General features: G+C 54.0%; 9 protein-coding genes across 9 annotated transcripts; 5 read left to right on the top strand and 4 right to left on the bottom strand.

The window, feature by feature from the left end:
• Nucleotides 1-136: 136 nt before the first annotated feature.
• BDP55DRAFT_649115 (Dynamitin-domain-containing protein) lies at nucleotides 137-2,072 on the bottom strand. The gene is made up of 3 exons (XM_060573891.1): nucleotides 1,867-2,072; nucleotides 1,754-1,813; nucleotides 137-1,705 (listed from the first exon to the last, which is right to left on the bottom strand). The coding sequence occupies exons 1-3, from the start codon at nucleotides 1,903-1,905 to the stop codon at nucleotides 515-517; spliced, it is 1,290 nt and encodes a 429-aa protein (XP_060434648.1). The 5' UTR covers nucleotides 1,906-2,072; the 3' UTR covers nucleotides 137-514.
• A 195-nt stretch (nucleotides 2,073-2,267) lies between these two features.
• BDP55DRAFT_649113 (RTC4-like domain-containing protein) lies at nucleotides 2,268-4,430 on the top strand. Its single transcript, XM_060573890.1, has 2 exons — nucleotides 2,268-3,264; nucleotides 3,317-4,430. The coding sequence occupies exons 1-2, from the start codon at nucleotides 2,628-2,630 to the stop codon at nucleotides 4,312-4,314; spliced, it is 1,635 nt and encodes a 544-aa protein (XP_060434647.1). The 5' UTR covers nucleotides 2,268-2,627; the 3' UTR covers nucleotides 4,315-4,430.
• BDP55DRAFT_649110 (TfdA family taurine catabolism dioxygenase TauD) lies at nucleotides 4,431-6,447 on the bottom strand. The gene is made up of 5 exons (XM_060573889.1): nucleotides 5,872-6,447; nucleotides 5,719-5,813; nucleotides 5,407-5,643; nucleotides 5,008-5,212; nucleotides 4,431-4,887 (listed from the first exon to the last, which is right to left on the bottom strand). Exons 1-5 carry the CDS (start codon nucleotides 6,167-6,169, stop codon nucleotides 4,583-4,585), a joined length of 1,140 nt encoding a protein of 379 aa, XP_060434646.1. The 5' UTR covers nucleotides 6,170-6,447; the 3' UTR covers nucleotides 4,431-4,582.
• Nucleotides 6,448-7,460: 1,013 nt separating this feature from the next.
• BDP55DRAFT_543327 (major facilitator superfamily transporter) lies at nucleotides 7,461-9,336 on the top strand (the record flags this gene model as incomplete). The annotated part of the gene is made up of 5 exons (XM_060568400.1): nucleotides 7,461-7,703; nucleotides 7,758-7,853; nucleotides 7,912-8,290; nucleotides 8,353-8,384; nucleotides 8,476-9,336. The coding sequence occupies 5 exons, from the start codon at nucleotides 7,461-7,463 to the stop codon at nucleotides 9,334-9,336; spliced, it is 1,611 nt and encodes a 536-aa protein (XP_060434645.1).
• A 1,002-nt stretch (nucleotides 9,337-10,338) lies between these two features.
• Nucleotides 10,339-13,038, top strand: BDP55DRAFT_314244 (fungal-specific transcription factor domain-containing protein). The gene is made up of 3 exons (XM_060566703.1): nucleotides 10,339-11,445; nucleotides 11,500-12,004; nucleotides 12,068-13,038. The coding sequence occupies exons 1-3, from the start codon at nucleotides 10,508-10,510 to the stop codon at nucleotides 12,788-12,790; spliced, it is 2,166 nt and encodes a 721-aa protein (XP_060434644.1). The 5' UTR covers nucleotides 10,339-10,507; the 3' UTR covers nucleotides 12,791-13,038.
• A 193-nt stretch (nucleotides 13,039-13,231) lies between these two features.
• Nucleotides 13,232-15,450, bottom strand: BDP55DRAFT_690709 (alpha amylase; the record flags this gene model as incomplete). Its single annotated transcript, XM_060576894.1, has 5 exons — nucleotides 13,232-13,745; nucleotides 13,847-14,185; nucleotides 14,279-14,681; nucleotides 14,814-15,081; nucleotides 15,217-15,450. The coding sequence occupies 5 exons, from the start codon at nucleotides 15,448-15,450 to the stop codon at nucleotides 13,232-13,234; spliced, it is 1,758 nt and encodes a 585-aa protein (XP_060434643.1).
• A 2,445-nt stretch (nucleotides 15,451-17,895) lies between these two features.
• On the top strand, nucleotides 17,896-19,405 carry BDP55DRAFT_543389 (voltage-dependent potassium channel beta subunit; the record flags this gene model as incomplete). Its single annotated transcript, XM_060568403.1, has 6 exons — nucleotides 17,896-17,993; nucleotides 18,082-18,104; nucleotides 18,158-18,224; nucleotides 18,319-18,406; nucleotides 18,487-19,047; nucleotides 19,184-19,405. The coding sequence occupies 6 exons, from the start codon at nucleotides 17,896-17,898 to the stop codon at nucleotides 19,403-19,405; spliced, it is 1,059 nt and encodes a 352-aa protein (XP_060434642.1).
• Nucleotides 19,406-25,058: 5,653 nt separating this feature from the next.
• On the bottom strand, nucleotides 25,059-26,082 carry BDP55DRAFT_314022 (uncharacterized protein). Its single transcript, XM_060566701.1, has one exon. The coding sequence runs from the start codon at nucleotides 25,742-25,744 to the stop codon at nucleotides 25,232-25,234; it is 513 nt and encodes a 170-aa protein (XP_060434641.1). The 5' UTR covers nucleotides 25,745-26,082; the 3' UTR covers nucleotides 25,059-25,231.
• A 307-nt stretch (nucleotides 26,083-26,389) lies between these two features.
• On the top strand, nucleotides 26,390-27,046 carry BDP55DRAFT_649083 (uncharacterized protein). Its single transcript, XM_060573888.1, has 2 exons — nucleotides 26,390-26,636; nucleotides 26,964-27,046. Exons 1-2 carry the CDS (start codon nucleotides 26,421-26,423, stop codon nucleotides 26,973-26,975), a joined length of 228 nt encoding a protein of 75 aa, XP_060434640.1. The 5' UTR covers nucleotides 26,390-26,420; the 3' UTR covers nucleotides 26,976-27,046.
• Nucleotides 27,047-27,862: the final 816 nt, after the last annotated feature.

Genomic DNA, 27,862 nt, shown 5'->3' with positions numbered 1-27,862 from the left:
GTGCGTGCTAGGGGCCCAGAGCACTCTCATTGGTTGGAAGGAGGGCGCTTTGTCCATGTCATTTCTGCCATTTTCACCGCCTACCGAATCTCATTCTCAACCCCATATTTGTGCTGCATACCTTAATAGTCCAAGAGGAGGAAGGGAAGGGAATAAGTCGCCATGTCTATGACTGTAACAGATGTCGATGCATCAGAAGAAAGGTAAGCATATGTGGAAGTAGAGACTGGGATTGAAACACCGATCCTTAGGATGAACATTCCTTGCCAGGTGCTGGTTGGTATCAGCAATAAAGGTGATTTACCTTCATAGTCACATTTGGCCCTTCATTGCTAGAATCGCAGTGACATACATCCGCATATACCTTGGAGGTGGGATTAGAGATTCCAAAACTTCGCAACGGCTCGGTCATAATACAACGACACATTTACGGCCAGATCATGAAGACGAGAAATTCGGAGCTTGGCTCGATAATTTGATTAAAGCAGGGGTATCTTTTGACAGTGGAAGTCATTTATGGCAACTTCGCAATTCGTCCCTCTAAATCCTTTACCCATGCCTCCATAACCTTCATGTTTCCGCTCATGGCAGTGCCTCCCTCCTTCATCGCCTCCTCGACCTTTTCCAAGCCGCCCTTCCATTGCTTAAGGTCCGTCGCCATATCTGTTTGTTGTTTTTCAATTCTGCTGAGCATCTCGCCCGCAGACGCAGCATCAGAGTGGATTGCGCGGAGGGACCTCAGGCGGTCAAGCAATGGCGGTAAAAGAGGAGCGAGATTCTCGATCGTAGGCAGAATGCCATATAGAGCGTTGATCTTTGCAAGCTGCTCAGGAGCCGGAACGTCCTCGCCAGTGGCCGCACCATTGCCAAGGGTTTCTTGCGCAGACTTGGCTCCCTGGCGTGCCTTTTCCAACTCTTGAGCTTCTTGAATGAGAGTACGGACACGACGGCTGATTGTGTCCAAATTCGATGTTGACGCCTGCGACAGAGTCGTAATCTGCTTCTGAAGCCCATCAAGCGTAGGAAGAATGGCTCTTGGTAACCCATTAATGTCAACTTCCGGCAAGGCAGTTGACCCTACGCCGATTGCCCTTTCAAGAAGGACCAATCGTCGGTCGAAGTCCGCGGCTGTGGCTAGAGCGTGACTCTGTTCGTACGTAGGAGCATAAGTAACTGTGTAGGTCGCAGAGTTCCCCTGTGACACCAAGCCTTGCGACTCATCCTTAGTTGCTGTGGGTGGTTGCGACACTGGCTGAAGAGCGCGAGAAGTGCTCGTGTGCGGTTCAAGCGTCTTGGAAATCTCGTCCAGGACCTTGCTGAGAGATCCTAGCTTCTCGTCATGGTCTCCCGTCGTGGGTTGTGCCGCTGCCTCCTTCCTCTTTCCGTACTCCTCTTTGGCTTCCTCAACCTCACGCTGCAACCGTGCAATCTTGCGTTCCAGACTATCTTCATCGTCCTCGTCGCTAAGGTCGCCGAGCTGCTCCGTACCATCTTGCAGGAAACGCTGGCGTCTCGTCGACGCCTTGTATGATTTGCGCTTGCCATCTACTCGGTCGGAAAAGTCGACTCCTGAGGCGTCCACGCCCGCCGGAAGGAAACGAGATCGTGCTTCATCGACCCTGAGTCGGGATCTGGAAATGCCGTTGGCGTCATCGTCGAGGTCGTCGTCGAAATCATCATCCGAGTGCGATTGTCCGGTTGTCGTCTGCGCGCGTGTCAGCAATAGCAGACAATCTCAAGGGAGTAATCGTACTGGGACGGTGGATGTATCGTCTGTTAGCTCTGGCGTCTCGTACACGTCCGGGGCCGAGTCCTGAACATCGTCAGTATCGTGTTCTTGATATTTGGTGACGCGAGTGTTCTAACTAGGTCTGGCAGAGCTGCATATTTCCGATTCAATGCCATGACGAAGACTGGGAATGATACCGGTTCGGTTTGGCGGATTCGGACGCTGTCTGATAATGCGCCCCTTTCGAGTCGTCGAAAAGGCGTTTTCTGTGAAGCTTCACGTCCCAGTTGGAGATGTAGTAAAGTCAACAATTAAGCAAAGACCCCTGCGCAGGAAGGAGAGCTCCAGCCTCTACTCCGTACGCCAAAAGTCACTGAGCTGTCAGGGGGGGTTTCCCGCTAATGAGGACGTACCCAATGACAAAGTGGAGGTGGGGTGGCCTGTACACAGTAGGTACATACTCTTTACTTGTCCGGTGCTCGGGCAGGCACGCGTCGAGAACGCGATTGTAGGTAGCTTCCACCTTTTCCCCGGTCAGCACTTCCACTTTACCTCAAGCGGCAGCAAAATTTGTGGCTCTGGGGACCGAACAAACAACGTCTCCTCCGCAATTGAGAAGATCATATCTCTGCCGAGGCTCCATGCGAAGACTAAATGTCAATTGGGGTCTGACGTTCATCCTTCACGCACATGTTCGCCAGCCTCCATTCCAACATATCAGGGATTGAATCGGAAGTGGAAGCGAACCCGGCCGGAGACTGATGTTGAGCTCCGTGTGAGATGCCTGCTGGTCTCCGCAGGCAACGACTTATCCACAGTCCTCAAACCACTCGAGAATACCAGTTGACCTACTCAACGCAGTGGGAGACATCGCTGTAACTGCAAATTCGAGGATAGCATGCCCCCGAAGCAGGGCACGATGCAGAGACGAGCTGGTCTTGCCAGAGACAACCGCGTTCGGCCTCTACTGTCACAGGTTAATGGCCAGCGACGGGCACTGGTCACCGACGATAGACCGGTAGACAGGCCACCTGATGACTCTGACGATGAGATTACCGATCCAGAACCCAGGTCGATCTCTTCAAGAGCCGTATCAAGCTCAAGAGAGGCGTCTCGGGTCTTCTCGAGTACGAAGCCAGTTTCAGATTCGGACGATGATGAAAGCGCGCGATCATCTCGCGCTGACATTCGCCCTTATTTCGGCTCATCGAAGAGGGGGAAAGAGCAGAGCAAGACGTGGAGCGCTTCCCAGGAAAGCTCTCAAGGACAAGCCCAATATGAAGGGTCTCAGGGCTCTTTCTCCACAACACGTGGCAGTAAGAGAAACTCGCCTGACGGCGGAGCACTCAGTCCGGAATCACAGATGAGAAAGGTCCGAAAGATCGACCTTGAAGACGAGAAAGAGGCCAAAAGGTTACTAGTACGGAAGAAAAGCTATGGTCGAGGAGACGGCAATAGGGTGCGTATCAGACCTCCCGCAAGGTCAAAATCGAAGTCGTCGCAAGAGAGGCCGATATCCAAGCTAGGAAAAGAAGGTTTGTTGTACATTGAGATGCGAAACTATGATGTTACTGACGCATGCATCAGCGTCTGCGCCCAAGATGATACAGCCGTCTTTCAAAGCATATGACGACGACCCGTTCGAACAGTTCTCGAGCAGAGCACCGCCAAAACGTATTATCGATCCCGTGTCCACGTTTCTGTCCTCTCCCCCTCACGCTTCTGCTCATCCTGTCATGAAGCATGCATCTCTCAGTCCTCACTCATCACCAAAGCGAAAAGCAAAGGCCGACTTCAAGCTTCCGTCCGCTTCCCTACCTGAGTCTCTGCAGAGTCCGGCGCAGTCACGCCCACAGCTTCGCAGTATAGAGTCAAGTCCTGAGCCTGATTCGAAGAAGACGAGAAAATTCTCGTTTGAGTCCTCCTCAGACTTGTCGGACTTGGACAGTGGCCTCAAACAGGTTGTGGATGCACGTTGCCCCATGTGTAATGAAATCGTTGATGATACTTTGCTGCACGATTTCTCCAAAGGAGCCCGTCTGCACATCCGCAAGCAGATTCAATTTTGCCGGCTGCACAAAAAGAAGTCAGCTGAAGAAGCCTGGGGTGCTCGGGGCTACCCAAAAATCGACTGGGATGTCCTTGATACTCGGATCGCTTCTCATTACAATTTTCTTCGAAAGATTATCAACGGCGGGTCTTCTCACTTTGGTGATCTGCTGCTTGACAAGGTCAGAGAGGGCAAGAACCGGACGCTGCTCAAGGCAGAAGACAGTTTGACGCCAGGCTACTACGGCCCGCGTGGCCTCCGAGCATTTTCAGAGCACATTATTGGTCGCTTCTCATCGGTTCTAAGAGAACGAGCTGTGGACGACCGGCTTATATCGTCGCGTGGCTACTCTAGCTATGTGGAGGCAGTGTTGGTCCCGGAGCTGGCGGTACTATTGATATCTGACGATATGGTGGTGGAAGCCGAGGAAGCAAGAAGCATCCTCGAGGATAGCAAGTGGATTGGCGACTTGCTTCACGAAGACACTGGCGATACAGTTGATCAGATGAGCGATGATGAGAGAACGGCACATTGAGAGAGCATGGCAGTCAGAGGCAGTGCGACAGAGTCGCCAGCATGTGGCGTTTTCGTGGTATTTATAGCATCATGAAGTAGATTACAATGGCAGGTATGGAATGAACGATTCTTCCAATATCATGTCATTTTGTCATGTGTCTTACATGCAATGTTGAATAACTTTCAACTCGTCAAAGGCCCAAGGATACCAAGTTCATCAAAACTACCAAACCCAACGCCATTCGTAGACAATTCTTCTTACCTAATTTCATCAAAACTTCTTTTCTTCACAATCCCAACGCCTCCCGTCTGCCCGTGCTGTTCAAATCGAGGTACGGCGCCTCACCCAACGACGCGACGCGGTCACCCGCCCTGGCCTCGACGTAGTCGTAGGTCGCGCAGTGCCACATGCTCCTGTTGTCCCAGATGGCGAGGTCATTGACGCGCCACTTGAAGCGGACCTGGGCGTCGTGGTTCTGGGTGACGAGGTTGAAGAGGTAGTTCAAGAGGACGTCGGACTCGTCCTTTGTGACGCCGTTGATGCGCTTGGTGAAGCCCTTGTTCACGTAGACGGACTTCCATCCCGTTACGGCTACAATGGGGGGAATTGGTTTGTCAGCCTTGGGGGTCTAGACTTCTTGGATTGTGTTTTTTTTTTTCTTTTTTTTCTTTATGGACTAGGAGTGATGTGATGGATGGGGATTAGACTTACGGTTGGTACGGATTACGGGGTGGATGGACTTGAGCTCGGAGCCCTTGTTCAGCGGCGAGCCTCGGAGACCTTCTCGGAGGGGGTTACCCAGCCTTCGGGCCTCCTCGTGGAAGAATGTGGCGTCGTGGGTGGCCGTCAGCCCTTCGAGGAACTTCTGCATGGCAGGGGAGAGTCTGTCGTAGATCTCATATCCAGAAGCCCACAGCTAGTAGTAGTTCACGCAGTTAGCCGGGCAAGGTCCACTTGTTACCTGCAATGCAGCTGCAAGGGTTTGATGGCGAGCAAAGCAAGCGAGCAAGGGGGTGGGAAGGGGAGGGGGGGCTCTTCGGGTTCCAGCCTTTTTCCGGGAGAGAAGAGATGGATGGACGGGTTGATTTGGGTTTGGGTTTCGGGACCTACAGTGTCACCACCGGTGGTGGGAAGGGTGTGGATCTTGAGCATTGCGTAGTCCGAGGGGACCTGCTCGAAAGAGATATCGGTGTGCCAGCCGGCGCTGGCGAAGCGGCTGACATCGCTCAGTTGGTGGGTGAGGCCGCCGCCCTTCTTCTGCTTCTCGCTGCTGATGACGCTGATTTGGTCACCGAGCTCGCTGCCTTCCTCTGTCAGGGGGTGGATGTGGAGGCCTGATGATTCGGGCTATATGGTGCCAAGTTAGGAGATGGGCCACAGATAGGGTTGAAGTGAGTTTGGTTGTTTTGATTCTTCACTTACACATCCGGCGAGCTCTGTGAGACGAAGGCAGAAATCCTTCATTTGGTTGGGTGTGACATCCTGGTCTCTCAAGAAGACAACGCCACGCTGAGAAACTGTACTACCTGTCAACATAGTCCTTGAGATATGTAAAGAGACAAATAAGGAACTCACTTGTGACGGCCAAATCTCTAATGACCTGGTCGTCCGCCTTGAGGAGGTCAACGACCTGCAGGCCCTCATACTCGCGTCCAATGACAGGGGTGATGTCTGCGTTCTTGTACTTGTCCAGAGAACCGGAGTAGACGAGCGGCTTGCTCAACCGGGGGCGAGCTGCCGAGTTTCCGCCAACAATGTTGGAGCCAGTTGATACCGCGGAAGGCATGTTGTCGTTGTTGATCTTTTGTGATTTAACGGGATGTGAGGCGGTATAGTCTGATGATGCAGGGCGCTTGAGAGTGTCGTCGATCATGTTTGTTTGGGGGGTGTGTGAGGTAAGATCTGATAAGCGAAAAGGAAGATTATGAGAGAGAGATATATATGGCTAGATTTTATGTCCGGAACACCCGTTATGTCCTGTCACTCTCCACGTACGTTATCACAAGGAGGGAGAGTATTGTTCCTCTTATTTTGCGTGTCTCTTTGCTTTCAAAGCGAGATCGGGGAGTGACCAGTAATGCGAATGGGGTGAGGAGGGAAAGAAGATCGTCAGACGTTTTCTCCAACCGGAGTTGCTTCCCCTTGGTTGAGTGGCAGGTTACGGAGTACGGATACTCAGAGTCCTCGTCGTTACGGAGGCTCCCGACCGGTGGGCGATGGCGCAATCGCAAAGCTTCCTAATTCGGCGAAGTCTGTCAGCCGTGGCCAATCAGCGGAGTGGGGGCACCCAAGAGGCCCCCTCCGGAGACAACACTTGGCCATCTAACCTCCCACACACACACCTACCCCCCTCTCCTCTTCCTGCTCATAGCCTCGAACCTCGCAGTCCTCGTCGGAGAATCTTTCGGACTTGAAGACGGGCGCGGCATCATCACGTCTTTACTCTGGGCACATTAGCTACCGGGGCTACCTTGCCCATTGGCATATTTCCTCCGTTCCTTGTCACAGGCCGCCTTTCTGTCGACCGACACCCTCCACATTGTCACAAGCAAACAATAAAACACGAATGAGCCTCCCCAATCCATCGTGAAGCCGTCGTTCGCCAGAGAAAAGGGCAGATGACATGTAGTCAAAACTATGTTGACAATGACATCGCCCGTTGGCCAAGACACGTTACCAGGGGGGTGTCGTTCCGAGAGCCCGGGGTTTTAATCGGTAGGCGGAGAATTCTGGGGTAAGGTTTTTGGAGAACTAAAAGCCTCCCATGCTCCGGCTAGGCCATCCGGACCCGGTCGCTGTCAGCAAGCACAAAAAGTTGTCAACACCATCTCTTTTTTTCCTTCTCGCCCTTGGCCCCCCCTTGTCCGGCCACATGGTTCACCTCCACTAGTATGTGGGTTCCTTCGAAGACGCAAGACCGAGGATAGATGTCGTGAGCCATGATCTGCTAGCCTCAATCAGACGCATCAGAAGTTTGAGTAACGACTATTAAGTTGAGCATCGAGAACGTCTCCGTTCTTGAGACTGGAGCTTCGTGTCCATCACCGTCGGTTTACGCTACCTTTTCTTCGTTTCCCTTCTTTGCGAAACCCTCGGGCAAGTGTGCTTACACGAGCTCTCGCGCCTGAACCAAGCACGCGACGGCAGCAGTAGCAACAGCAAAGATGGCCGACGTCGAGCCTACCGCGCGGAAGACGGCCAGCGACAGCGGCAAGGACGCTGTGTCCATCTACCAGGACTCGGATGCGCCTGTGATCGGTCGCGAGAATCTGTCTGACCTCGTACCGCCGCATGAATCTTATGAGGGAAAGCACAGATGGGACCCCGCCGCGACGTGGACCGAGGCCGAGGAGAGGAAAGTGGTTCGCATCACGGATATCAAGTTATTGACGATGCTCTGTATCATGGTATGCGACGTCACCTCGAAGTCTTGAGAAGCCGCCTTGCTGATATTCATCCAGTTCTTTGGCTTGCAATTGGACAGAGGAAATTTGAGCAACGCCCTGGCAGATGATTTCCTCAAGGACCTGAAGCTCAGCAGTGACGACTACAACAACGTACGTTCTGGCAGTCATACGCTTGGGGCTATTCCGATTGCTAACATACACTCCGTAGGGAACCACAATCCAGCTGGTGTGCTTCCTGGCCGCCGAATTCCCCGTCCAGTTCCTCACCAAGCGCTTCGGTTTCAAGTACGTTCTGCCGACCATGATGATGATGTGGGGAACCGTCTCCTGGACGCAGGCTTGGATCACGACCCGCGCCGGCTTCTACGTGACGAGAGCCCTCATCGGCGCCTGCGAGGGTGGCTTCATTCCCGGCACCATTCTCTTCGCGACCTACTTTTACACATCAAAGGAATTGTCCGTTCGGCTGGCCGTGTTTTGGTCTACGCTCAACGTTGCGCGAGTCATCTCGGCTCTGCTGGCGGCGGGTATCCTTAAGATGCGCGGCGTTGGTGGACACACGGGCTGGTTCTGGCTCTTCCTCTTGGGTATGTGATCTGCTCCCTCACCTTTCGTCTCTTATGTGTCTTTTCGCTGACTAGCCGTTTAGAGGGTCTCCTGACTTGTGTTTTGGCTGTCATGGTATGTCTGCCGCGTCTCTTCCCCCGCTTTCTCTATCCCGAGGTATGGCAGTTTGAAAAGATTCCCCCCCACTGACCCCATGTTGTTACAGGCATTCCTCTGGCTCCCCGCCTCCCCGACGAACACTACGACGGCCATCTGGAGAAAGCCGTGGTACACGGAGAGACAGGAGGTCATCATGATCAACCGCATCCTCCGCGACGACCCCGCAAAGGGCCTCACTGCGCTGAAGGAGCCCATGACGGTCAAGGACATCAAGAACGCCTGGTTCGATCCCTCAATGTGGGGACTGTACCTCATTGGCCTCGTCGCCTACATCCCGGCCACGCCCGTCCAGGCGTACCTGACCCTCACCCTCCGCCGCCTGGGCTTCACGACCTTCAACGCCAACATGCTCACGGTGCCCTCGGCCGTGCTGCAAATCATCACGATGCTCACGCTGGCATTTAGCAGTGACTACTTCAAGGAGCGCGCGTTCCACTGCATCTTTGGCGAGCTCTGGATCATGCCCCTGCTCGTCACCCTCCTCACGCTGCCCGACGGTGGGCGCGAATGGAGCCGATTCTCGGTCATTACGCTCATCTCGGGCTACCCATACTTCCACCCGATCGTGTCGTCGTGGATCTCGGAGAACACGTTCGACGTCAAGAAGCGGGCCATCTCGGCGGCGACGTACAACGTCATTGTGCAGATCGGATCCCTCGCCGGATCGCAAATCTACCGCGCCTACGACGCGCCGTATTATAAGCGCGGCAACACCGTCTGCGTGTCGATTTGCGCTTTTAGTCTCGTCGTGTTTTTGGTGCACCGGCAGGTCCTTGTGCTGCTAAACAAGCGCAAGGCGCGGGTGTGGGATGCCATGTCCAACGAGGAGCGGCTGGCGTACCAGAGTGATGCGGCGGCGCGCGAGCAGGACGGAAACAAGCGTTTGGACTTTAGGTTTGTGTACTAAGGGGGTGTACACACGACGGGCAGTGTAGGTATATGGGCGAGTGGGATACATATTTTGATGGGTGATATGAGTTTGGATACCAGTCCATGAAAAGGACAAGATTACAACTAATAAAGATGGTCAAGACCAAAATGACGAGAACCAGGGGCTACCATGCAACCCCGGTAACTTGTTCAACTAATTATACTACTGATAACACGCTCGCACACTATGTCAACATCTACCCTCATCAAAATTGATCAATCGCTAGTGCTACCTTGGTGTTCTTTGTAGGAAGATACGAATTCTCGTCTGTTTTCTTCGCTTGAATTTCGAGGAACCCGTACGTATATGCACTAATGGATGAACGCTGATTGGCCCCGTGTGTCATCCCGGCCTAGACCAAATCGCTGGGAGGCTGGCGGCCCGGACAGCGGTCAAGGACTGACCGCAGCAAAGAGACCGAATTTTGCGGGGAAATACAGCAGCGCCAAGGTCCCTTAACGGGCGCCACCTGTCGACCCCAAAGCCCCCCCCCCGGCTCTTTTCGACTCGAGCTGCAGGGAGGCAGGCACGGCAGGAAACTCCACAGCTCCCCTGATCGGCTTAGCGCATCGAGCACACCATCGGTCGTCGACTCCACCCTGCGCATCTCAGACGTCCGCAGCTGCCTCCTCCTATCCCCATTTTTACTTCCCTACCCTCTTCCAGTCCTCTTCAGTCAGTCACCTAGGTCGAGAGTTCCGGCGACGAGGGACAGCTTTTTCTCTCTGCTCGAATCAAAGCCAAGGAACGCATTTTATTTGCTCAGAATAGAGCCAGAATCGCCTGATCTTCGCAGCCTTGCTTTGTAATACCTACGGATACTCTCACTACATACGGTGTATGGATACCTCGTACCCTTACGTGCTTGTCACCTCACTTATCCACTTTCGCCTAAGAACTATCCGTACGCAGCCTCAAGCCCAGCCTGTCCAGGAACCTGGGACCCGTCTTGTCTGGTGCAAGTGACAGACTGACTTTACAACACCGCCTTCACACAACCTGCAAACACAAATTGACGTATTACCTTGCGGATTCCCAAAGAAAAAAAAAAGTCCACGGCGGTGCAAGCTGCCATGACACGGCACGAGTAGGGCAGCAGGGCCGACGTTGTTCTCCCCTCCCCTCCCGTCTTCCGTCTTCGCGGACAATGTCCTCCGGGCGCAAGATTGGCAAAAGAGCTTGTGACGCGTGCAAGATCCGCAAGATCAAATGCACAGAGGTCCCGCCCTGTGACGGCTGCGTCGCCATCGGGACATCATGCACCTTCAACAAGGTCCCCGCCACTAGGGGCCCACGGAACCTGAGGGCGAAGACGATACGCCAGATTGCCCAGGCCCAGAAGGAGAGCTCTGCTGGTACTGCTTCTGCTCCTGCTTCTTCTGCTACTGCTTCCGCTGGCTCCGGTACTGCGTCCTCCGTCTCGCCTACCGGTGATGGGGCTTCCACTTCGACCCCGACCGTTGCCGCCGCCTCTTCGGGAGTTCCGTCCTCGTCCCGGTCTCCGTCGTCCTCTGAAGGAGGATCCTCCGAGGCCACTGGGAGCGCCGCGAGTGGGCAACGGGTTCTCCGACAGGAGAATGCCATCCAGCCGCAAAGGACGCCCAGCGCATCACTGGTCTTGAGGCTATGTATTTACCGCCTGCGTCTGTTCCCCGTCTGGCCCATCATTGCAGTCGAGGACATCATGGCCTCGCTGTCCCGCGACACTGACGACCTTGAATCATACGTCTTGGCCAACGCCGTGGGAGCTGCCACCATTGCCCAGCTCAAGCTGGCCACGACTGACAATGACGATCCGGCGACGGCGGGCTCAATGGAGACTGAGTGCCAGCGGTCGAGGATGGTGCTCCAAGAACGCGAGGGAGGCCCGCCCATGAACCTCAACTGGCTGAGGACGTCCTTCTTTCTCCACGTTTATCATGAGAATCAGCAACCTGGAGGGGCCAAGTCGCTTCTCTACCTCCGAGAGGCCATCACCATTGCTCAGATTATGGGATTGCACAAGGAGTCTTCGTACGTGGCTCTGCCTTTGGCGGAACAGCAGATGCGGAGGAGGACACTTTGGCTGCTGTTTGTTACAGAAAGGCATGTTGGACCCCTGACGGCCTACCACTGGACTGCTGCTAACAAGAATGACAGAGGTGTCGCCATGCTTCACAAGCTACCCGTGGCTCTAAAGTCCAACACCCGTTTCCCGTCCCTGGATGGTTCAGGGGTCGGCGAAGACGAGGGCCACATTCTACCTGCTTTCAAAAAGTTGGCCGACCTCTTTTGGATATTCGACCAAAGCGGCGCCTTTGACATCCTCCAGAACTCGGATGACGAGGACGCCCTGTGGTCCATGGCCGACGGCCTCCAAACGGCTAGCAGAGCGTGTCTTGATGTCGTGCAGCAGAAGCTTCAGCAGATCCCCCTGGACTCTGACGCCAGCAACGATGTCCAGCGAGCCGACATTGTTGTCACTCGTCAATGGATGCAGGCCGTGTTGTGGAAAGTCACCATGAACCACGGCCGCGCTTGGTCTTCCAACGGCAACCATAGCGCTGTCACTTCGTTATCACACCCCATCCAGATCGCCAAGGAGTTTCTCCAGTTAATCTCACAACTTCCCAGCACGGCCATTGAAGCCCATGGGCCCGGAATCGTAAGGCTTCCACCGGGCAGATATATCCTCGTAGCCAACCCCCTCTGCTAACTTGAATACTAGGAGTTCAAAATCTACGAGATTGCTAGCGCGGTTACGGACGCCGTGGCGAATAACTTTCGTCTACCTCGCACCTCCACCGACGGCCCGCGAGACATCCTCCTCCAGCTGCAAAGGGTCCTCGCCTCGTGCCGCGGCGGCAACAAAGCCCTCTTGGAGATGCTCTGCGCCCGCATAGCAGAGGTCCAGGACGGCCCTCTGCTGATCATGAACAGAAGCCCGACGTCGAGGGTCCAGGAAGTTGACGACGACCAGTGGCGGGATGATAGGAATTCTGCTGCTGCTGCTGCTGCGAATGGTCAACCAGACATATTTGCACCCATCAATGGTGTATCTCACTCGAACCAAAACTACGGACCACCCTCACATTCCAACTTTTCATCAATGTTTGACAAGGATGGTGGTGCCGCGCCGGGCATGCCCAACGGGAACACGGTATCACTCTCCCCCCAGCGACAGGGGCTCGGCAGACCGCCCGTCTGGGATCAATCTGCCGCCGGCCAGATGGGCTCCGGCGCCCCCCACGACCTGATTGACCAGCTGCAACACTTTGATGGCTCCTTCAACACCGTCGAATCCAACGGCACGCTCGATATGCTCTTCGCCAACGGAGCTTTGTGGGATAACGTTGCGAACGATGACTGGATGGCGTCGGTGCAGGGGAATCCGGGCGTGTTCCATAGCCCGACGCAGTCTTCGGCCAATTTGCAGAGGACGTATGAGTAGGGTTGATGTTGATGTTGATTACTGATCTCTAACTACCGATTCTGGGCCGGTCGCGATCCGAAACCGCACGGTTCGAAGATATTCATTTACGGGCCGCAGGAGTTGATGGTGCACATGGGAAGCACTCGGCTTGAAGCACGGCAGATCCACGTCTTGGTCACGGCCGAAGCATATATCCTGGCGTCCAGGCGCCAATGGATGGAATCAGGAGCGTGATTACCGAATCTCTAGGTAAGCCATCCTCATCTGGTCTCTTTATTACCCGAATTCACTTCTGACTCCCCACCAGATCAAAAGCCGCCATATGGCGAGGAATAATCTCAAGAGGCACATGATATCTAGATAAAGAATCGCAAAACAGTACTCCAAAATTTTGTCTACATTCTATACCTTATTTAGCCTTATCCCCCCCCCCAAATACAAACTCAGGCCCCAGAAAATCTAGGCCAGAAGCACCACCGCTCCCTCATATGGCCCAAGCGAGACCTTGCCACCACTGAAGTCCTTCACCGTCTTGCCGCCATTGGAGACCAACACCTCCTTAACACTCTCCGCCTTCAGACCTTCCCAGCTCACCGTCTCGCTCGAAAAGTTACACGCGACAACCGCAACAGCGCCGTCCTCGGCCCGCCGCGCGTACGCCAGGATCCGCTCGTTCTTTTCGTCAACGAGCGCAAAGTCACCGTAGACGAAAATGTCGAGGTATCGCTTGCGCGTTGCGAGGACCGTCTTCCAGAAGTGAAAGACGGATCCGGGGTCCGAGACCTGCGAGGCGACGTTGATTTCCGTGTGGTTTGGGTGTACTGTCATCCACGGCGTGGCCTGGGGCGTGGTGAAGCCTGCGTTGGGGGCGTCGGTCCACTGCATTGGTGTGCGGGCGTTATCGCGGGATTTCTTTTGGTATTGCGACTTGAGGAATTTGAGGTATTCCTTGTCCTTGGAGTCCTTGTTCAAGCTGGTTGTGGTGAGGAAAGTTGTTAGCCTCGCATGGTTCTGATATAGTTTTTGTACCTGGAATTTCCACGGCCAAGGATCTGTAACGACGGTACTACTCACTTCCAGTGGTTCAGACAGTCAATGTCCTTGTACTCCTCCATCGGCCACTCTTTGGGCACGTTGACCATGCCAATCTCCTGGCCCTGGTAGACAAAGGGGGTACCAGCCTGGAGGGCCTGAAACATGGCCACGGCTTTCGCGCTGTCGACGCGATGCTGCGGCGCATCGTTTGCGAAGCGGCTGACGGAGCGCGGCTGGTCATGGTTCTCGAGGTACAGCGCGTTCCAGCCGTCGTGGTCGTACATGAAGCGCTGCCACTTGTTGGCGATGCCCTTGAGCTCGGCGAGGTCCCATTCCTTGGCGGAGAATTTGCCGTGGGGGCCAATGTCGATGTCGACGCTAGAAGGGGGAGTTGTTCGTTAGTTACACTGCAGATGCGAGATGGAAAAGAGGGTAAAAGGGGATTGAAGGGGGTTAAAGGGGTAAACTCACAATTCAAAGTGGAAAATCATGCTCAGCTCCCCGCGATCACCATTCACGCTCTTAATGACCTCGTTCAGATCCCTGACGCAGGGCATCTCGCCCACGCTAAAGGCGTCGTACTCGTGCAGGATGGCGCCCAGCTCCTTGAGGTACTCGTGCAGACGAGGCCCAGCCGAGTAGAGCTCGGAACCCGGGAGGACCTCCTGCTTGGAATCGGGGAAGTCCTGGGGCTTGCTGACAAAGTTGATGACGTCGAGGCGGAAGCCGTCGGCGCCCTTGTCGAGCCAGAAGCGCATGATGTCGTGGACGGCGTCGCGGACTTTGGGGTTTTCCCAGTTAAGGTCGGGTTGTTCGCGCGCAAAGAGGCGGAGGTAGTATTCGTCTGTTGCTTCGTCGTATTCCCACGCGCTGCCTGTATATAGAAGAGTCTGATGTCAGTATAATTCCACTATTGGCCAGTAGGTAGTTTAATAAAGCTTCCTGGAGCAGAGGAACCCTTGCCGGCTTCTTGGAAGGGAATGATGAGAGGCGGAGGAAGACTGACCCTGGAAATGGGAGGCCCAGTTGTTGGGAGGCTGGCGGTTGCCCTGAGCATCGTACTTTGGCTTGCGCCAGATGTACCAGTCGCGGTAGGGGCTGTCTTTGGAGCTGCGCGACTGCTTGAACCACTCGTGCTGGTCACTGGTGTGGTTGACAACGAGGTCGAGGACAAGCTTCATGCCGCGCTCGTGGAGCTTGTCCTTGAGGGCATCGACGTCGGCGACGGTGCCGTAGGGCTCGTGGATCTTTTTGTAATTGCTAATGTCGTAGCCCTATGATACGCCGTTGGTCAATCTACTGTCCAATTGAGTCTGATTCCGAATGTCTTTGAGAAGCATTGCTAATGGCTGCCCATATGTCCAATTGGAACCATTTGACGGCTTTTATGATCGGAAGCTTCAACTCACCATGTCGATCTGGGGACTCTCAAAGATGGGGCATAACCACACAATGTCGACGCCGAGGGACTTGAAGTGGTCGACGCGGTCGATGATTCCCTTGAGGTCGCCCACGCCCGAGCCGGTCGAGTCCTGGAAGGACGCTGGGTAGACTTGGTATACGGAGCTTTCTTTCCACCACTTGCGGAGCTGTCTCTTGGGGGCCTGGCCGCCCGCGCTCTCCGCGACAACGTATCGAGCCATTGTGGGCGATGTAGTGTTGTGGACTTACGAGGAGAAGGGTGAAATTGCAAATGATGTTCGAGCTTCGAGACTATAAGCTGTATACCGGTTCAAGAGTGGCGATTGTGGTCGGTGGTTGAAACTCGTCGTGTAGTTATTGCAAACACGCGCAATACTTCAATTGACTCGAGAACAGAGAGAGTCTAGGGAAATAAACAAAGAAGTCTACGTCTTAGACATTCAGAGATACTGCAAAGACAAGAGAAAGTTGAGACTCCTTTAAGAGGTTCAAAGTTCAGGCAGTCTGGTAAGAGGGGCAAGGGGGGTTAGCTGTTTGGAAATAGGAGCTTGGTCCGTTGGCGGGGTGGGCTTTGCGAGAGTTTCTGCGAGTAAAGACAGGTCTTGGTGACCAATTGGAAGAATTTGGAGATTGGGGGAAAACGTTGGCTTGACGAAGCTGAGTAAGGCGGAAAGGAAAGCCAATGTTCAGTCGAACACGAGACAACAAAGACACAGAGACGGCGCGTGGACTGGTTGTACTGGTAGAGAAGAAGAGATGATCGGCGGGTTGTTGCAGCCGACTTTCAGGTACTTGGATCTTTCCCGTGGGGAATGGGTTGATACCGACACTTACCGACACTTGGGCACCCGGGAGAATTCAAGCGAGAAAAGCGAGCGAGGAAAGGACGAATGACGAGAGGGAATGGGCTTTCTGGGAGACTCTTCCCGTCTCCCCCGAATCGGACGTTGAATGCAGCTGCCCCTCCATGGAAAGAAACCGTCTTCGTCATGCGGGGTAACTTTTTGGCTGCTACGGAAATTAGGGAGTACATGCTGTAAGGTTGCGGAGGTTCCGCTCTACGTTGTAGCTAAGGTACCTCAACTTACACTAAAGCCTACCTAAGTAGGTAAGGCGATGTGTAAGTACGTACTTGTCTGTAGGATACTCACTCATGTTGCTATTCATGGGACATGGAAAAGAAGAGTATGATGATCCCAAGCAGGTACAGCCGCAGACGCGCGGGAGACGACCAACAAGTAGTTGCATAAACGCCATTACGTTGTGTCGTGTTGCAGGTTGAGAAGATCACCTCCCACATGTGTCCCATGTGTAACTGCGCCTGCGTTGAAAGCGAGAAGGTGTGTGGTGGTACCGGGTCCCTCCCAAGTGGATGGATGTTTGTGTTACCCAGTGCCCCGCCGGTGCTGTGGCCCACACCGCCCACGAGCCACCCCCGATCCCGTCCCCGAGATTTTTGCCGGTGTACACCGGAAGACTTGACAGAGGGGTTTGGCTCGGGATCCGGAGCCTTAGGATCTCAACGGGTGAGGAACGGGCTCGCGGACGCTTCAAAGTCAAGCGCCTTTTAGTTTCATGGCGAGTTCACGGAGAATTGATATAACGAGGCAGAGTGCGTTGAAGTAGTCTCAATGTTTTTTCTCATTCGTGGACGGGCATAGGACGGCAGCACTGACGGCGTGTGAATAACAAGACTAGGGCTTCGACATACATAGAGCGATGATGGGGTACATTTCTCGTGTTTGAGATGTCCATGTGAACTAGGTTGAGTATAAGCTGGACGAATCTATCAACACTAGATATATCGTTGTTAGGTCTCCGTACTCTTCTACGAACATTGGAATCTTTTGACTATATCAATCTAACGGGTGTAGCCTCCACGTCAGACACCCTGAGAAGCTGACGCTACCCAAGTACCTAGTCTCACCAGAAAGCGTTGCCGCCACGACGCCTTCGCAGTAGGTAGGTCGACCGGCTTACATGGACCGCGACGACCATCGAGCAAGCGCCATGAACCAGCCATTAGCTCTAGATTCACAATCCCGTATCGGCCGGCCGGGCTTTCGGCCGCAAAAGTACAGGAGGTCAGCCCTGGTTTACAGTCGTTCTGTCCGTATGCCTCCGAACCTCTTACCCGTCTACCGCCATCCTTTTTGTACGCAAATGCATGGAGACAATCTTTGGGGAGACCAACATGCAAGCTGCTTTACCCAGCCGCAGCCAGCCGCACCGCAGCACACAAGTCCACGGGTATTAAGGTAAGGTAGGTTGTGTGCATCCAACAGTAATTGGCCAATGCTAGCGAATTCCACTACTACGGATTACCACACCTTACCTCTTAGTATGACGTGGTGGGGGTTTTTTTTGGAGGGGTAAAAGAAGGCAACATTACTTTCCGATAATATCTCCGCAGAGGGAGGGGTGCGGGGCAAGCTCTTTTGGAGGAGCTTTGAACATGTGCGTGAGACCGAGGACGGAGGGGTAAATCATTAGGCAGTGTAAGAAAAAAAAAATAGATGAGAGATTCTGGGAGCAAATGTAAACAAAACATTCTATTCTTTTAGCACCCATTGCTTCCCGTATCAACACTTCGAGAGACGACGCCGACGACGAACTACCTACACATCTAAACCCGTAATCGACAACGAACAAAACGAACAGACACAATGGCGTGGGAAGAGCCGAGAAAGACGGGCATGCAGTACCGCCGCCTGGGCAACTCTGGACTTCACGTCTCGGTGCTTGGCTTGGGCGGCTGGTTGACGTACGTTCCTCAATCTCTCATCCTCACCTAGATTAGCACCATCCCAGTGACTTGGGAGAACATCGTGCTAACTTTGATAAACACACAGCTTCGGCGGCCACGTTGAGAATGGTATGGGACCGGGTCTAGAACGATCTGGGCCGTCACTAACGGCCACCTTGCAGAGCAAACGTTTGCGTGTATGAAGCAGGCCTACGACCTTGGCGTCAACTTCTTCGATACGGCTGAGAGGTGAGCTTCCCCAGAAGAACTTCTACCCGTATAATCCCATGCGGCTGCGGCCGAGTGACGGGGAGGTTGGCTGACCACAAACCTCCAATTATAGCTACGCGGGCGGAAACTCGGAGATCATCATGGGCCAGGCCATTAAGAAGTTCAACTGGAACCGCAACGACATAGTCGTCACAACAAAGGTAGACCACGAACCCTTAACCCCGCCATTCGCAGTGTCAGCGGCAACTTCGAACAACAATTCTAAACCTCAATGTACCAGCTCAACTGGGGCGGCGCCAACGGCCAAGTCCTCGTCAACAACCACGGCCTCTCCCGCAAACACATCATCGAAGGCCTCCGCGCCTCCCTCAAGCGCCTCGACCTCGAATACGTCGACATCGTCTACGCCCACCGACCAGACCGCCTAACCCCCATGGAAGAAACCGTCCGCGCCTTCAACCACGTCATCGACAAGGGCTACGCCATGTACTGGGGCACCTCGGAGTGGAGCGCCGACGAGATCGCAGAGGCCTGCGGCATCGCAAAGGACCTCCGCATGATTGCGCCCGTCGTCGAGCAGCCCCAGTACAACATCCTCGAGCGCCGCAAGGTCGAGTACGAGTTCCAGAGGCTGTACCAGCGCTTCGGCCTCGGCCTCACCGTCTTCAGCCCCATCAAGATGGGCCTGCTGAGCGGCAAGTACAACGATAACCCGGACGCGCCTCCCGCCGGGAGCCGGTTCGCGGAGGGTAAGGGCGATAAGTTTGTCAACTGGGCCAATAAGGAGTGGTACGGCAACGACGAGTGGAAGGCGCTGATTCAGAACGTCGTCAAGCTCAAGGTGAGTTTTGACTGTTGAATGCTGTTGTTTTCTGTCACCCCCCCCTCTTCCCCGCGCGTCCGGCGACGACGACGACGACGACGCCCCGCGACTCGGCACGCAACATGTTAGCTAACCGGGGTAATGTGCGTGACAGGGTATTGCGGAGAAGCTCGGCGCGACGCAGTCGCAGCTGGCCCTGGCGTGGTGCCTCAAGAACCCCAACGTTACCTCCGTGATCACCGGAGCCTCGAGGCCGGAGCAAATCGTCGAGAATGTGGGCGCATTGAAGGTTCTGGAGAAGCTGACGCCCGAGATCATGGCCGAGGTCGATGCCATTGTGGGAGAAGTCAAACTGGACCCGGCAAGACAAGATTAGAGAATGGCGTGTTTTTTTCTGAAAACTGTGTTTCTGTTGCGTTCGTTTTGGGTGGCGCGGATTTTACTGGCATACCATATCTGGGAAAGGACGAGAGGTTCGGTACAAGAAAATAGGGACAAAGAACATCTTTACCAGCTCGATCCATGCGCGGCCACGTCCAGGCCCATGTGATGGAGTGTTGGACTCGCTCTTTTACTCGCTCGAGACCGTTTCATGGTGCGCTCGTGATAAATCAAGTTGTTCAGAGGAACTACCTTCTAGAAGCTATGGACATTTGCCCTCGAGTCAATAAAGATATGGCGAGTTGACCTGATGCGGCTTAAACAAACATGCCGGCCCCGCTTCAGCATACGGGCTTGTGCTTACAAGTAGTGGTTGCCAAAGGATGGGACGAGATGACCGGAAAGCTGCTCCGAAGGCAACATTGTCCAGACGGGATTGAGATGCTTCAGAAACAAAGAACAGTTGCAACCCTTGAGCCAATGTCTTGACTCGGGAGCTCACGTAGATCTTCAGGGACCATTGAGGGTGTAACAATGCATCCTATGACCGGTGCTTCGACTTGTCGATGAAACTTCATATGGCGTGTTGGGAACAGTAGTACATAGGGTTGGACCAGGCCTCCAAGCATGTTATGCCAACTGATGAGTTCAGATCTAGACCCAAGAAGGTTGTCGATCTTCCTGTCGTCGTTGCGGCTCGCGAATCGTTGAACAGGGAGGGTAGGCCTTGGGGCATAAGGTATTCCGGGGACGGAAAGGCAAAACCTACGAAAGGCACATCGGCCTTTTTTGCCATTCGCAACGAGTTGCCCCTGGAATTGCCTACACTTGACTAGAGTGCAAGGTTGACGTGCCTTGACCAACAGCTCAGCTCGACATAGTGAACAGATGTCAACCACTCGAATACAATCGCTTGATTATAACGGTCAATTTGGTGATAGAATAGTCACCTAGCCATGGCGATGCGTCTGACTCCAACGCCCCAGGCGATAGTATTAACATCAACGTTGATGTTGATATTGTTGTTTCACTATGGTTGCTTGCTTTGCATATCTCGCATGACCCAGACAGCTAGAATCATGAGATTGGGGCGGCTTTGATGGCGGCGATCTCCGGAGCAACGACCCGTGTCAGAGGTGTACTGAGGACAAGAATGAGGTTGCAGACGCGGCCTCTCCCTAGGTAAAGGCTGATGTTGGTGTGCATGGTAACGCAGGAACGGTAAGACGTGCAAGGATGGCCAGGCAGAGGAGAGGTGAGGTGGTGCTGAGAGGCCCGAAAGCAACGAAACGAGGGCCCTCAAGTGGGCGCATTGGTCGCTCTCTGGTGGGCAGTCCTTCTTGTTCATAGGCAAGACATGTGGCGTCGGAGAGTGGGAGGACTGGGATTAGGTGGTAGAACATGTAGAGCTGGGCGTTCTTTGGCAACAGGCGACGATGTAAGAGGCGAGTAGCGAAAGCGATGAATTTGGTTTGGGTAGGGTGACTGAGAAGTCATGGTTTGAGATAGCTGTAGCCACAGCTTGGTGCAGAGATCGAACTGCCAAATAAGATGTCAGTATCAGGCCATATTGACGCTTGGAGGTGGTGATGGGAGAATAGAGTTTGGGCCTTGCACGCCTGGACGGTTAATGTCGTGAACGACGGTTGGGAGTCACTGGGAAGTGTAGCCTCAATAGATGAGCAGAGTTGCTGCGTAGAACAAGTAGAGTGGTAGAAGACATGTGGCCAAGCAGGGAGGCTGCTCGCTCGACAACATGTGTGATGTTGCTTGCTTGGATGGGGGGGGGGGGGAGCAGGGTCAGGCAACAGAGGGAGGCAGACGAGGAGGCAATGGAAGAGAGCGAAGAAGGGGAACCCTAGAGCACCAGGGGACGTGGGGTATTCGCGCAGCGGTCGTGAAGGCGTACGAAGTAGGGATACAGGATGAGACGAGCGTCTGAGCTGAATTGCCCTGATGGTGAACTGTGATGTCTGCCCTATGCGTTGCCCCGCGGGCTGCTGCATGGCTGACATGTGTGCGTGTGCGTGTGCGTGTGTGGGTGAAGTATGAGATGTGGTGTGAGTGTTTATTCGTATGCGAGCTCAACGAGTCGGGAATGAATGTGGGCTGTGGCTGCATGGCTAGGCAAGGTGCAGCAGGCAACCTAAACCAGCCGCAAGGTAACGGAACTGCGTCCGTGGAATGACATGAGTTGCCAGGGGCCATGGTTGGAACTTGGAGGAATTTGGATTTGATATTGGCAGAAAAAGCTAGCAACGGGGTCGTCACTCTGTCATCCAATTGGCAGACGGGCCATGTCCGTGAGTGAGGCTTCGAATGTGACAGTCATCTCGCAACTTGGACGGATCCCAACGACGGGCGCTTGACTGGAGTTGGGAATGAATCGCAGGAGGACGGCCATGAGGTATCGCGACATGGTCCAGAGTACATGACCAAGTCGAAATATGGATGCATAACATGGTAGCAGTTGGTATACTATATTGCAGGAATGGACATGCAAGACGGAGTATGGGTTGAGAGTATTCGTAAGGTGCCTTATTAGTGGAGAGAAGGGGCCGAAGATGCTTGGCCAGAGCTGGAGACTGCTCCAATCGAGCAATGGAACATCATAATGCGACAACGAGCATGCAATAATAGCAACAGCCACGCAACAGTAGCGGCTTCAGCAGCCGCGCTGAGATGGAGTCTTGGAGCTGGACCTTGCGTACCGCCGGTGTGCCAAGATGAAGTGAGACTGAGGTCGGGGGGTTGAACAAGCAGACAGGAAACATTGACTGACTAAGGTGAAAGAATGCTTCTGTTTCGTTCTCCATGCTCCGTACGGAGTACTCCGTACTGTGTACACGTGTGCTCGGAGGTCCATGGGTCTAGGTATGTTGAGATGAGAGAAGGAGGTCTGGTCTATCCGTAGTAAAGTGACTGGTCTGAGGTTTCTGGTGTCAAACTTCAAAGAGAGGAAGAGGAATATCGGAAATGACTTTGGGCAGCGAGTGCCAGAGTCGTATTGCTCTGTGAGTCTGTCGTCTGTTCCCCTGCCAGCCCGTCCCTTGGACGGTGACACTGACCTCTGCTCAGCTCTGGCGTCGCGAGTCGCGAGTCCGTTCCTTGCGAGGTGGACGGGGACGGGTGGACGGTTGACGTTGAGATGTGCTCTCTTGTTTCTCGTCTCTTGGTGGGTGATATTGGGTAGAATGCGAACGGACGATAGGACGATACTTGAGGTGTCGCAGGTGATTAGCGGGAGATGGCAAGTCCCGAGATAGCATGGCTAAGTACGTTCCTGCTGGACGGAGCACCTACCTCAGGTAAGGTAGGTAGGGGAGGAGAGAAGGTGAGGAGGTACAAAGGTACAAAGGTACAAACAGACTAGGTAGCCAAGAAGGAGGACCTTCCACACTTCATTCCCAAGTTCCCCCAAACATGTCAGCCACTCACAGCCGGGAAAACCAATCATGGAACTGCCCATCGCCCCACCTTCGCCAGATCAGGTGCCATCCCTGTCCGCTACCATCTACCCGACATCTTGTACAGGTGGTCCGTGAGTACCGATGTTCCTACCTGCTATCCCACCTTCCCTGTATCCGTACTCCGTACCTACCTCAGCACCTCAGCCAAAAGGGCCACTTGACGGAATCTCAGACGCTAAAATGAAGATATTGTCACTCACACCCACCGCGCTAGGTATTGGGGAACCAAACACTTTGATTTTCTCGAAACAAGGGCAACCGAAGCTCTGCCTGGCAGAATTTTGAGATTACGAAAAGTAAAATAAAAAACGATGATGTCTTGCATGTGCATCGACAACACGTGATTGTGTGCATCTCAACGTGTGATTTAAGCGTCTCGACAACTTTTTAGTAGGTTGTCTTTGAAGCATCCAGCCATTTTGCTACGTATCTTTTTTTTTTTTTTTTAACTCAGGAGAGGGAGGGAGCTTCAGGCGGAGGGCATTGCATGGTATCGATGAATGCAAGGATGTAGGCGCAAAGAGACGCCTCTTGGAGTATGGTCTGGGAGAGACATACGGAAGTACATAGCTCCTGATGGCTCTCTTTCACTGAATTGGTCTGAGCGACACTCCTGCTGGTCTCTGAGAGTCTGAGACTGGTAAGTCTGGGTAAGGTACTTGGAACTTGGAACTTGGCCCGGCTAACCGCTTACCCACTCGCCCACTCAACCGCACCTCAGCGCGCTACGCTCCGGCAGAGCGACGGAAGCGAGTTCTGGAGCGGGTCTAATCCCCGGAAAAGCCCACCTCCAGCTGCTAATGAGGTAAGGTACTTTCCTGTCCAAGGTAGGTGTCGAGGTACCTCTCACATTACCTTGAGGTAAGGTAGGTATACGAAAAACGGACAGGTACACTACCTTAAACAGAGATTGTGTGTCAAGGCTTATGGTGACAGCCTGACAGGGTTTCCTGGGATTGAAACATGGAATGTTGGTGCTCCTTTCAAACATGGCCTCTAAAATGAGAAGATCCCTAGGGATAAGTAGCATTCAAGATTGAACGACGAGATTCCTTTCTACATGCGCATTGCCTCATGGACGTTGTACCTGGTAGTGTCACCTTGGGGTTGTACGGACGGGAGGCATTGGGATTGAATTGGGATGGGAACAAGCCATTGGTCACTGAGTGCTTCGCCTTACCCAAAGCTTAAGTAGCCACCTTCCCTGACTTGGTACCTTCCACCGGTAAAGTACTTGAGTACCTTGGGAACTTTCTACCTAGCTGTGTAAATACATGGGTACATGCTTCGTCTATCTCGCAATTCGAGGCAGGCACGACTGTTTACTCTGCAAGGTAGCTCGGCGTATCTAGCACCCTAAATTCACAACTCACAGTTACGAGAACGCAGAAACGATTGACTGTAACATGACTTGGTGAGTGGTGAAGAAAGCTGGCAAAGACTCTCGTCGAGGGCACCTCCTGGGCACCTCCTTCTACCAAGCATCGCCAACATAGAGCGCCGGGAACACTTTGCCGTCTGCACACCACGCGCGGCACGCCACCCGACCATATACCTTTCAAAGTACCTACTCCGTATCGCACCAGCACTCTGCACACCACGTAACTTTAGTTTGGGTACGGAGTACGGAGTGGCGCTACCCAACCAGGACCTTCTCGCCTCTCATTCACCTCACTTTACCTTACCTTACCTTACCTTACCTTACCTCACCCATAGAGCTCATCTGTCCGTCGTACAAGACTACCTTACCTGAGTACTCCCTACTTACACTGCCTGAACGCACCTCAGTAGCAGCAGCAGACACCTTTCGGCCCTACCTTACCACCATACATATCCTCGCTATTCTCGCTGTCCCGCAGCTTCGTTCCTTTTCGCCTCTTCGCACCACAACTGACATCAGCAGATGCGACCGGGCTGCCAAAACAGCCACCTTTTGACGACAATACATACCTACTGTCCCGCCGCCGTTCCAATTCCTTTACATTCCACCTAGCCGCCACAAGCATGATCTAATCGTACCCAATTCTACTTCTGTCTCTGTCGGCCCATTCTCAGAACGGCCTCGACCCCTCTCTTGCACTCTAGAGTGTGTCGCCCGCGAGCTGTTTTCGTGCCCGCTTCTCTACCTTGCGACCTTGCGAATATCCTATCCGTACATTCACTAGACGGAATCGTCAACCTCGACGCCAGCCCCCGCTTCTCACCGGATCGCTTGCTTACTTTCTTCATCGAAACCTGAAAGTGCGCAAAGTCGCAAACGCAATCGCCGCCGCTGTTCCACACCTCACCTACACCACATTGTCTTGCCGAGTACCTTACCTTATCGTACGGAGACAGCACACCCGCAAATATCAATTACGATTACTGCCCACTCCACCCTCGTCGTCGATTACCCGCGTGCCCGCTAGGCCCAACTTACGGATCCCGTCCCTGTGCCCACAGCTCACGCTTTCGTCCATTTCATAATTCGGAATTACGGATACGTACGAGTACGAAGCACTGCGCCCACCGCGAACCGCGATAGCGCACCGTGCTGCGCCGGTCCCCTCTGTTTTTCTCAACCTTGTTTCTTGGGAATGACATGGCTCTACGCCCTCTCGCGACGGCCTGGCGACAATGACGAGGAATGAGGCCGGCTCCCGCTTCAGCTCTCTCACGAGCACCAGTACCGACAGCACCCGATCATCGGCCACCGTGAGACCTTCCAGCAATCCCATACCAGCATCGCGCAAGTCGTCCATGCGCCTCAAGACGGAGGGTAATGGCAATGGCAACACCGGTAGCAATGGATCCCTCGCAGACAAGTGAGTGTCATGTTCTTTCTCATGTTTGGCCCTGTGTGCCTGTCCCGGTCCGTTCCCCATGACCCCCAGTCGATCAATCAATCATCAAGCAACCCACGCACACACACAAAACACAATTCCCATCACTCTATACCATCTCCACCAAGCAAGCCAGAGGGAGTAGGGGAAAGAGAGAGAGAGAGCGTGTGTGTGGTGTGAGTGAGAGTGAGCATGAGAGTGAGACCGCTCAACTCAACTCACTTCGACGCCAGTGTCCATTCCTCAACTCTCACTCCATACGGAGTACACTCATTACGCCTCCCACTCTGTCTGTGGTGTTGCGTGCGCACGTCGCAAGCCGCAATCCACGAGTGGGTTGTTTGAGTCGTGAGGTGAGGTGAGGTGGTCCTGGCGCTCTCTTCTTTTCCTGGTCCCTCTCTTTTTCTCTGTCTCTGTCTCTGTCTCTTGTCTCTGTCGCTGCTCTGCTGCCCAGGGCCGCTGTTCCCTGTTGCTCGTTGGTTCAAGTTGTGTCGTCCCGCAGCTTTTTTCCCTGCGTGCCGCGGCGGCGTCCCGAAACCCAGTCCCAGCCCCAGGCGAGACACACCTCCAACTGGTGTACGAATAGTGTCTAGGTCCAAGGACTCTCAGTCTCTAGACTATTCACGTTATTCATAGCTGAGGACTGAGGTGCGACCAGCTTGGGTTTGTGTGCTTGTGTGCTTGTGTGTGTGTGTGTGTTTTTTTTCTGCCCTGCTACATGCTGCTTTACTCCGTACTGGGCTGCTTCCAGTCTGCTACTTTGCCCGTATTGCCTTGGTGTGCGCATTGCAACAATTGTCTGGTCTTGTCCCCATCTCTATCCCCTTCCCCTCCACCCCTCCTCTCTCTCGCACACTACCTTACTTTGTACGGATACCTACCCATTTCGTACCTGGGCTGTTCCCAAGCCTCATCCGCACCCCAATCGTACCTCGTACGTTCCCTGTCCTGTCCTGCGGCCTGCGCTGCCTTACCTCACCCTTCCCCGTCGTCCGTCCCCCTCCCCCCCGTCCCCTCGCCTCCTCCTCCTCCGCCCCGGCCCCAGGCAAGCTTTGTCGTCAGTCGCTTCGATGGTGGAGCTATCTGCTGTTTTCGATCCCTCCAGTCCAGCCCAGTTGCAGCTTCTCAAGCCAAGCACCCAAGACAAACTCATTCTCCCACCGGACTAACAACTTTCTCTTCCATTTTCCTCCGTGTTCCCTTCTTTGATTGACGAATGCACCCATAACTGACTGGTCATTGCGTTCCGCCCCCCGTCTAGATCTTTCATTAGTGATTTGAGTCCAGCCGACCCGTCCGCCTCTTCCACTTTTGCTTCTGCGCCGCGCGGAGCTTTGTCACCAGGAACAACAAAGTCCAATGCCTCGTCCTATCGCGATCACCGTCTGAGCGACTTCGCCAACTACCGAAGAGACCTGGCCGTCCTAGAGACCTCTGGCGGCCGTCTGCCCTCTATACAACACAACCCTCCCACAGCTACTCCCTCGTCCAATTCCCAGATAGCTCCCTGGATGTCGCCATCCAACGGCGGTGCCACCGCATCCACGCCTCAGAGCCAGCTCAATACCACTTTTTATAACGACTCGAGCGATAACCTATCCGTCGCTTCCCAGCTCTCGCCTGGCTTCCGTCCGCCTACAAATCGCCTTGCGCCTCAATCCTCTGGTAGTCAAGATTCGCCAGATGTAGCATATTTCGGAGACGAACGAAGGCCGTCTCTGGCCAGCATAACAACGTTGAGCAGTCAGGGCTCCAAGACGAGCATTCGGAGAGGTGGATTACAAAAACTACAGGGCTTCTTTGGGGAGGAGTTTCCTGGGCGAGACGGTTCCGAGAGCAGCTTGCATTCGAGTTCTGGCAGGGATCGCTCGCGTTCCTATAGCCACAGCCGCCCTACGAGGGATCGCAACTACTCTAACGCGACAGACCATGCACGAGACCGAGAAGCTTCGCCTTCCTCGTCAAGACCAAGAACCCCAGTGCCGGCTCCTGAAGTCGTGCCGTTCCTCTACCAGGAAGCTGATGTGAGTAACAATAGACGCTGCATTGTTGTTGATCCCACTCTCCACGATTTATTTCGTTGCGAACATCCCTCCTCTTTTCAATCCCCATCCGCATTCCGCACATCCGCACCCTTGGCGCCGCTATCTCGCATACGGG

Source organism: Colletotrichum godetiae (assembly GCF_030913485.1).
Source record: "Colletotrichum godetiae strain CBS 193.32 chromosome Unknown BDP55scaffold_5, whole genome shotgun sequence".
Taxonomy (NCBI): domain Eukaryota; kingdom Fungi; phylum Ascomycota; class Sordariomycetes; order Glomerellales; family Glomerellaceae; genus Colletotrichum; species Colletotrichum godetiae.
The sequence above is the reverse complement of the archived record's forward strand: the minus strand, read 5'-3'. Positions and strand labels throughout refer to the sequence as shown.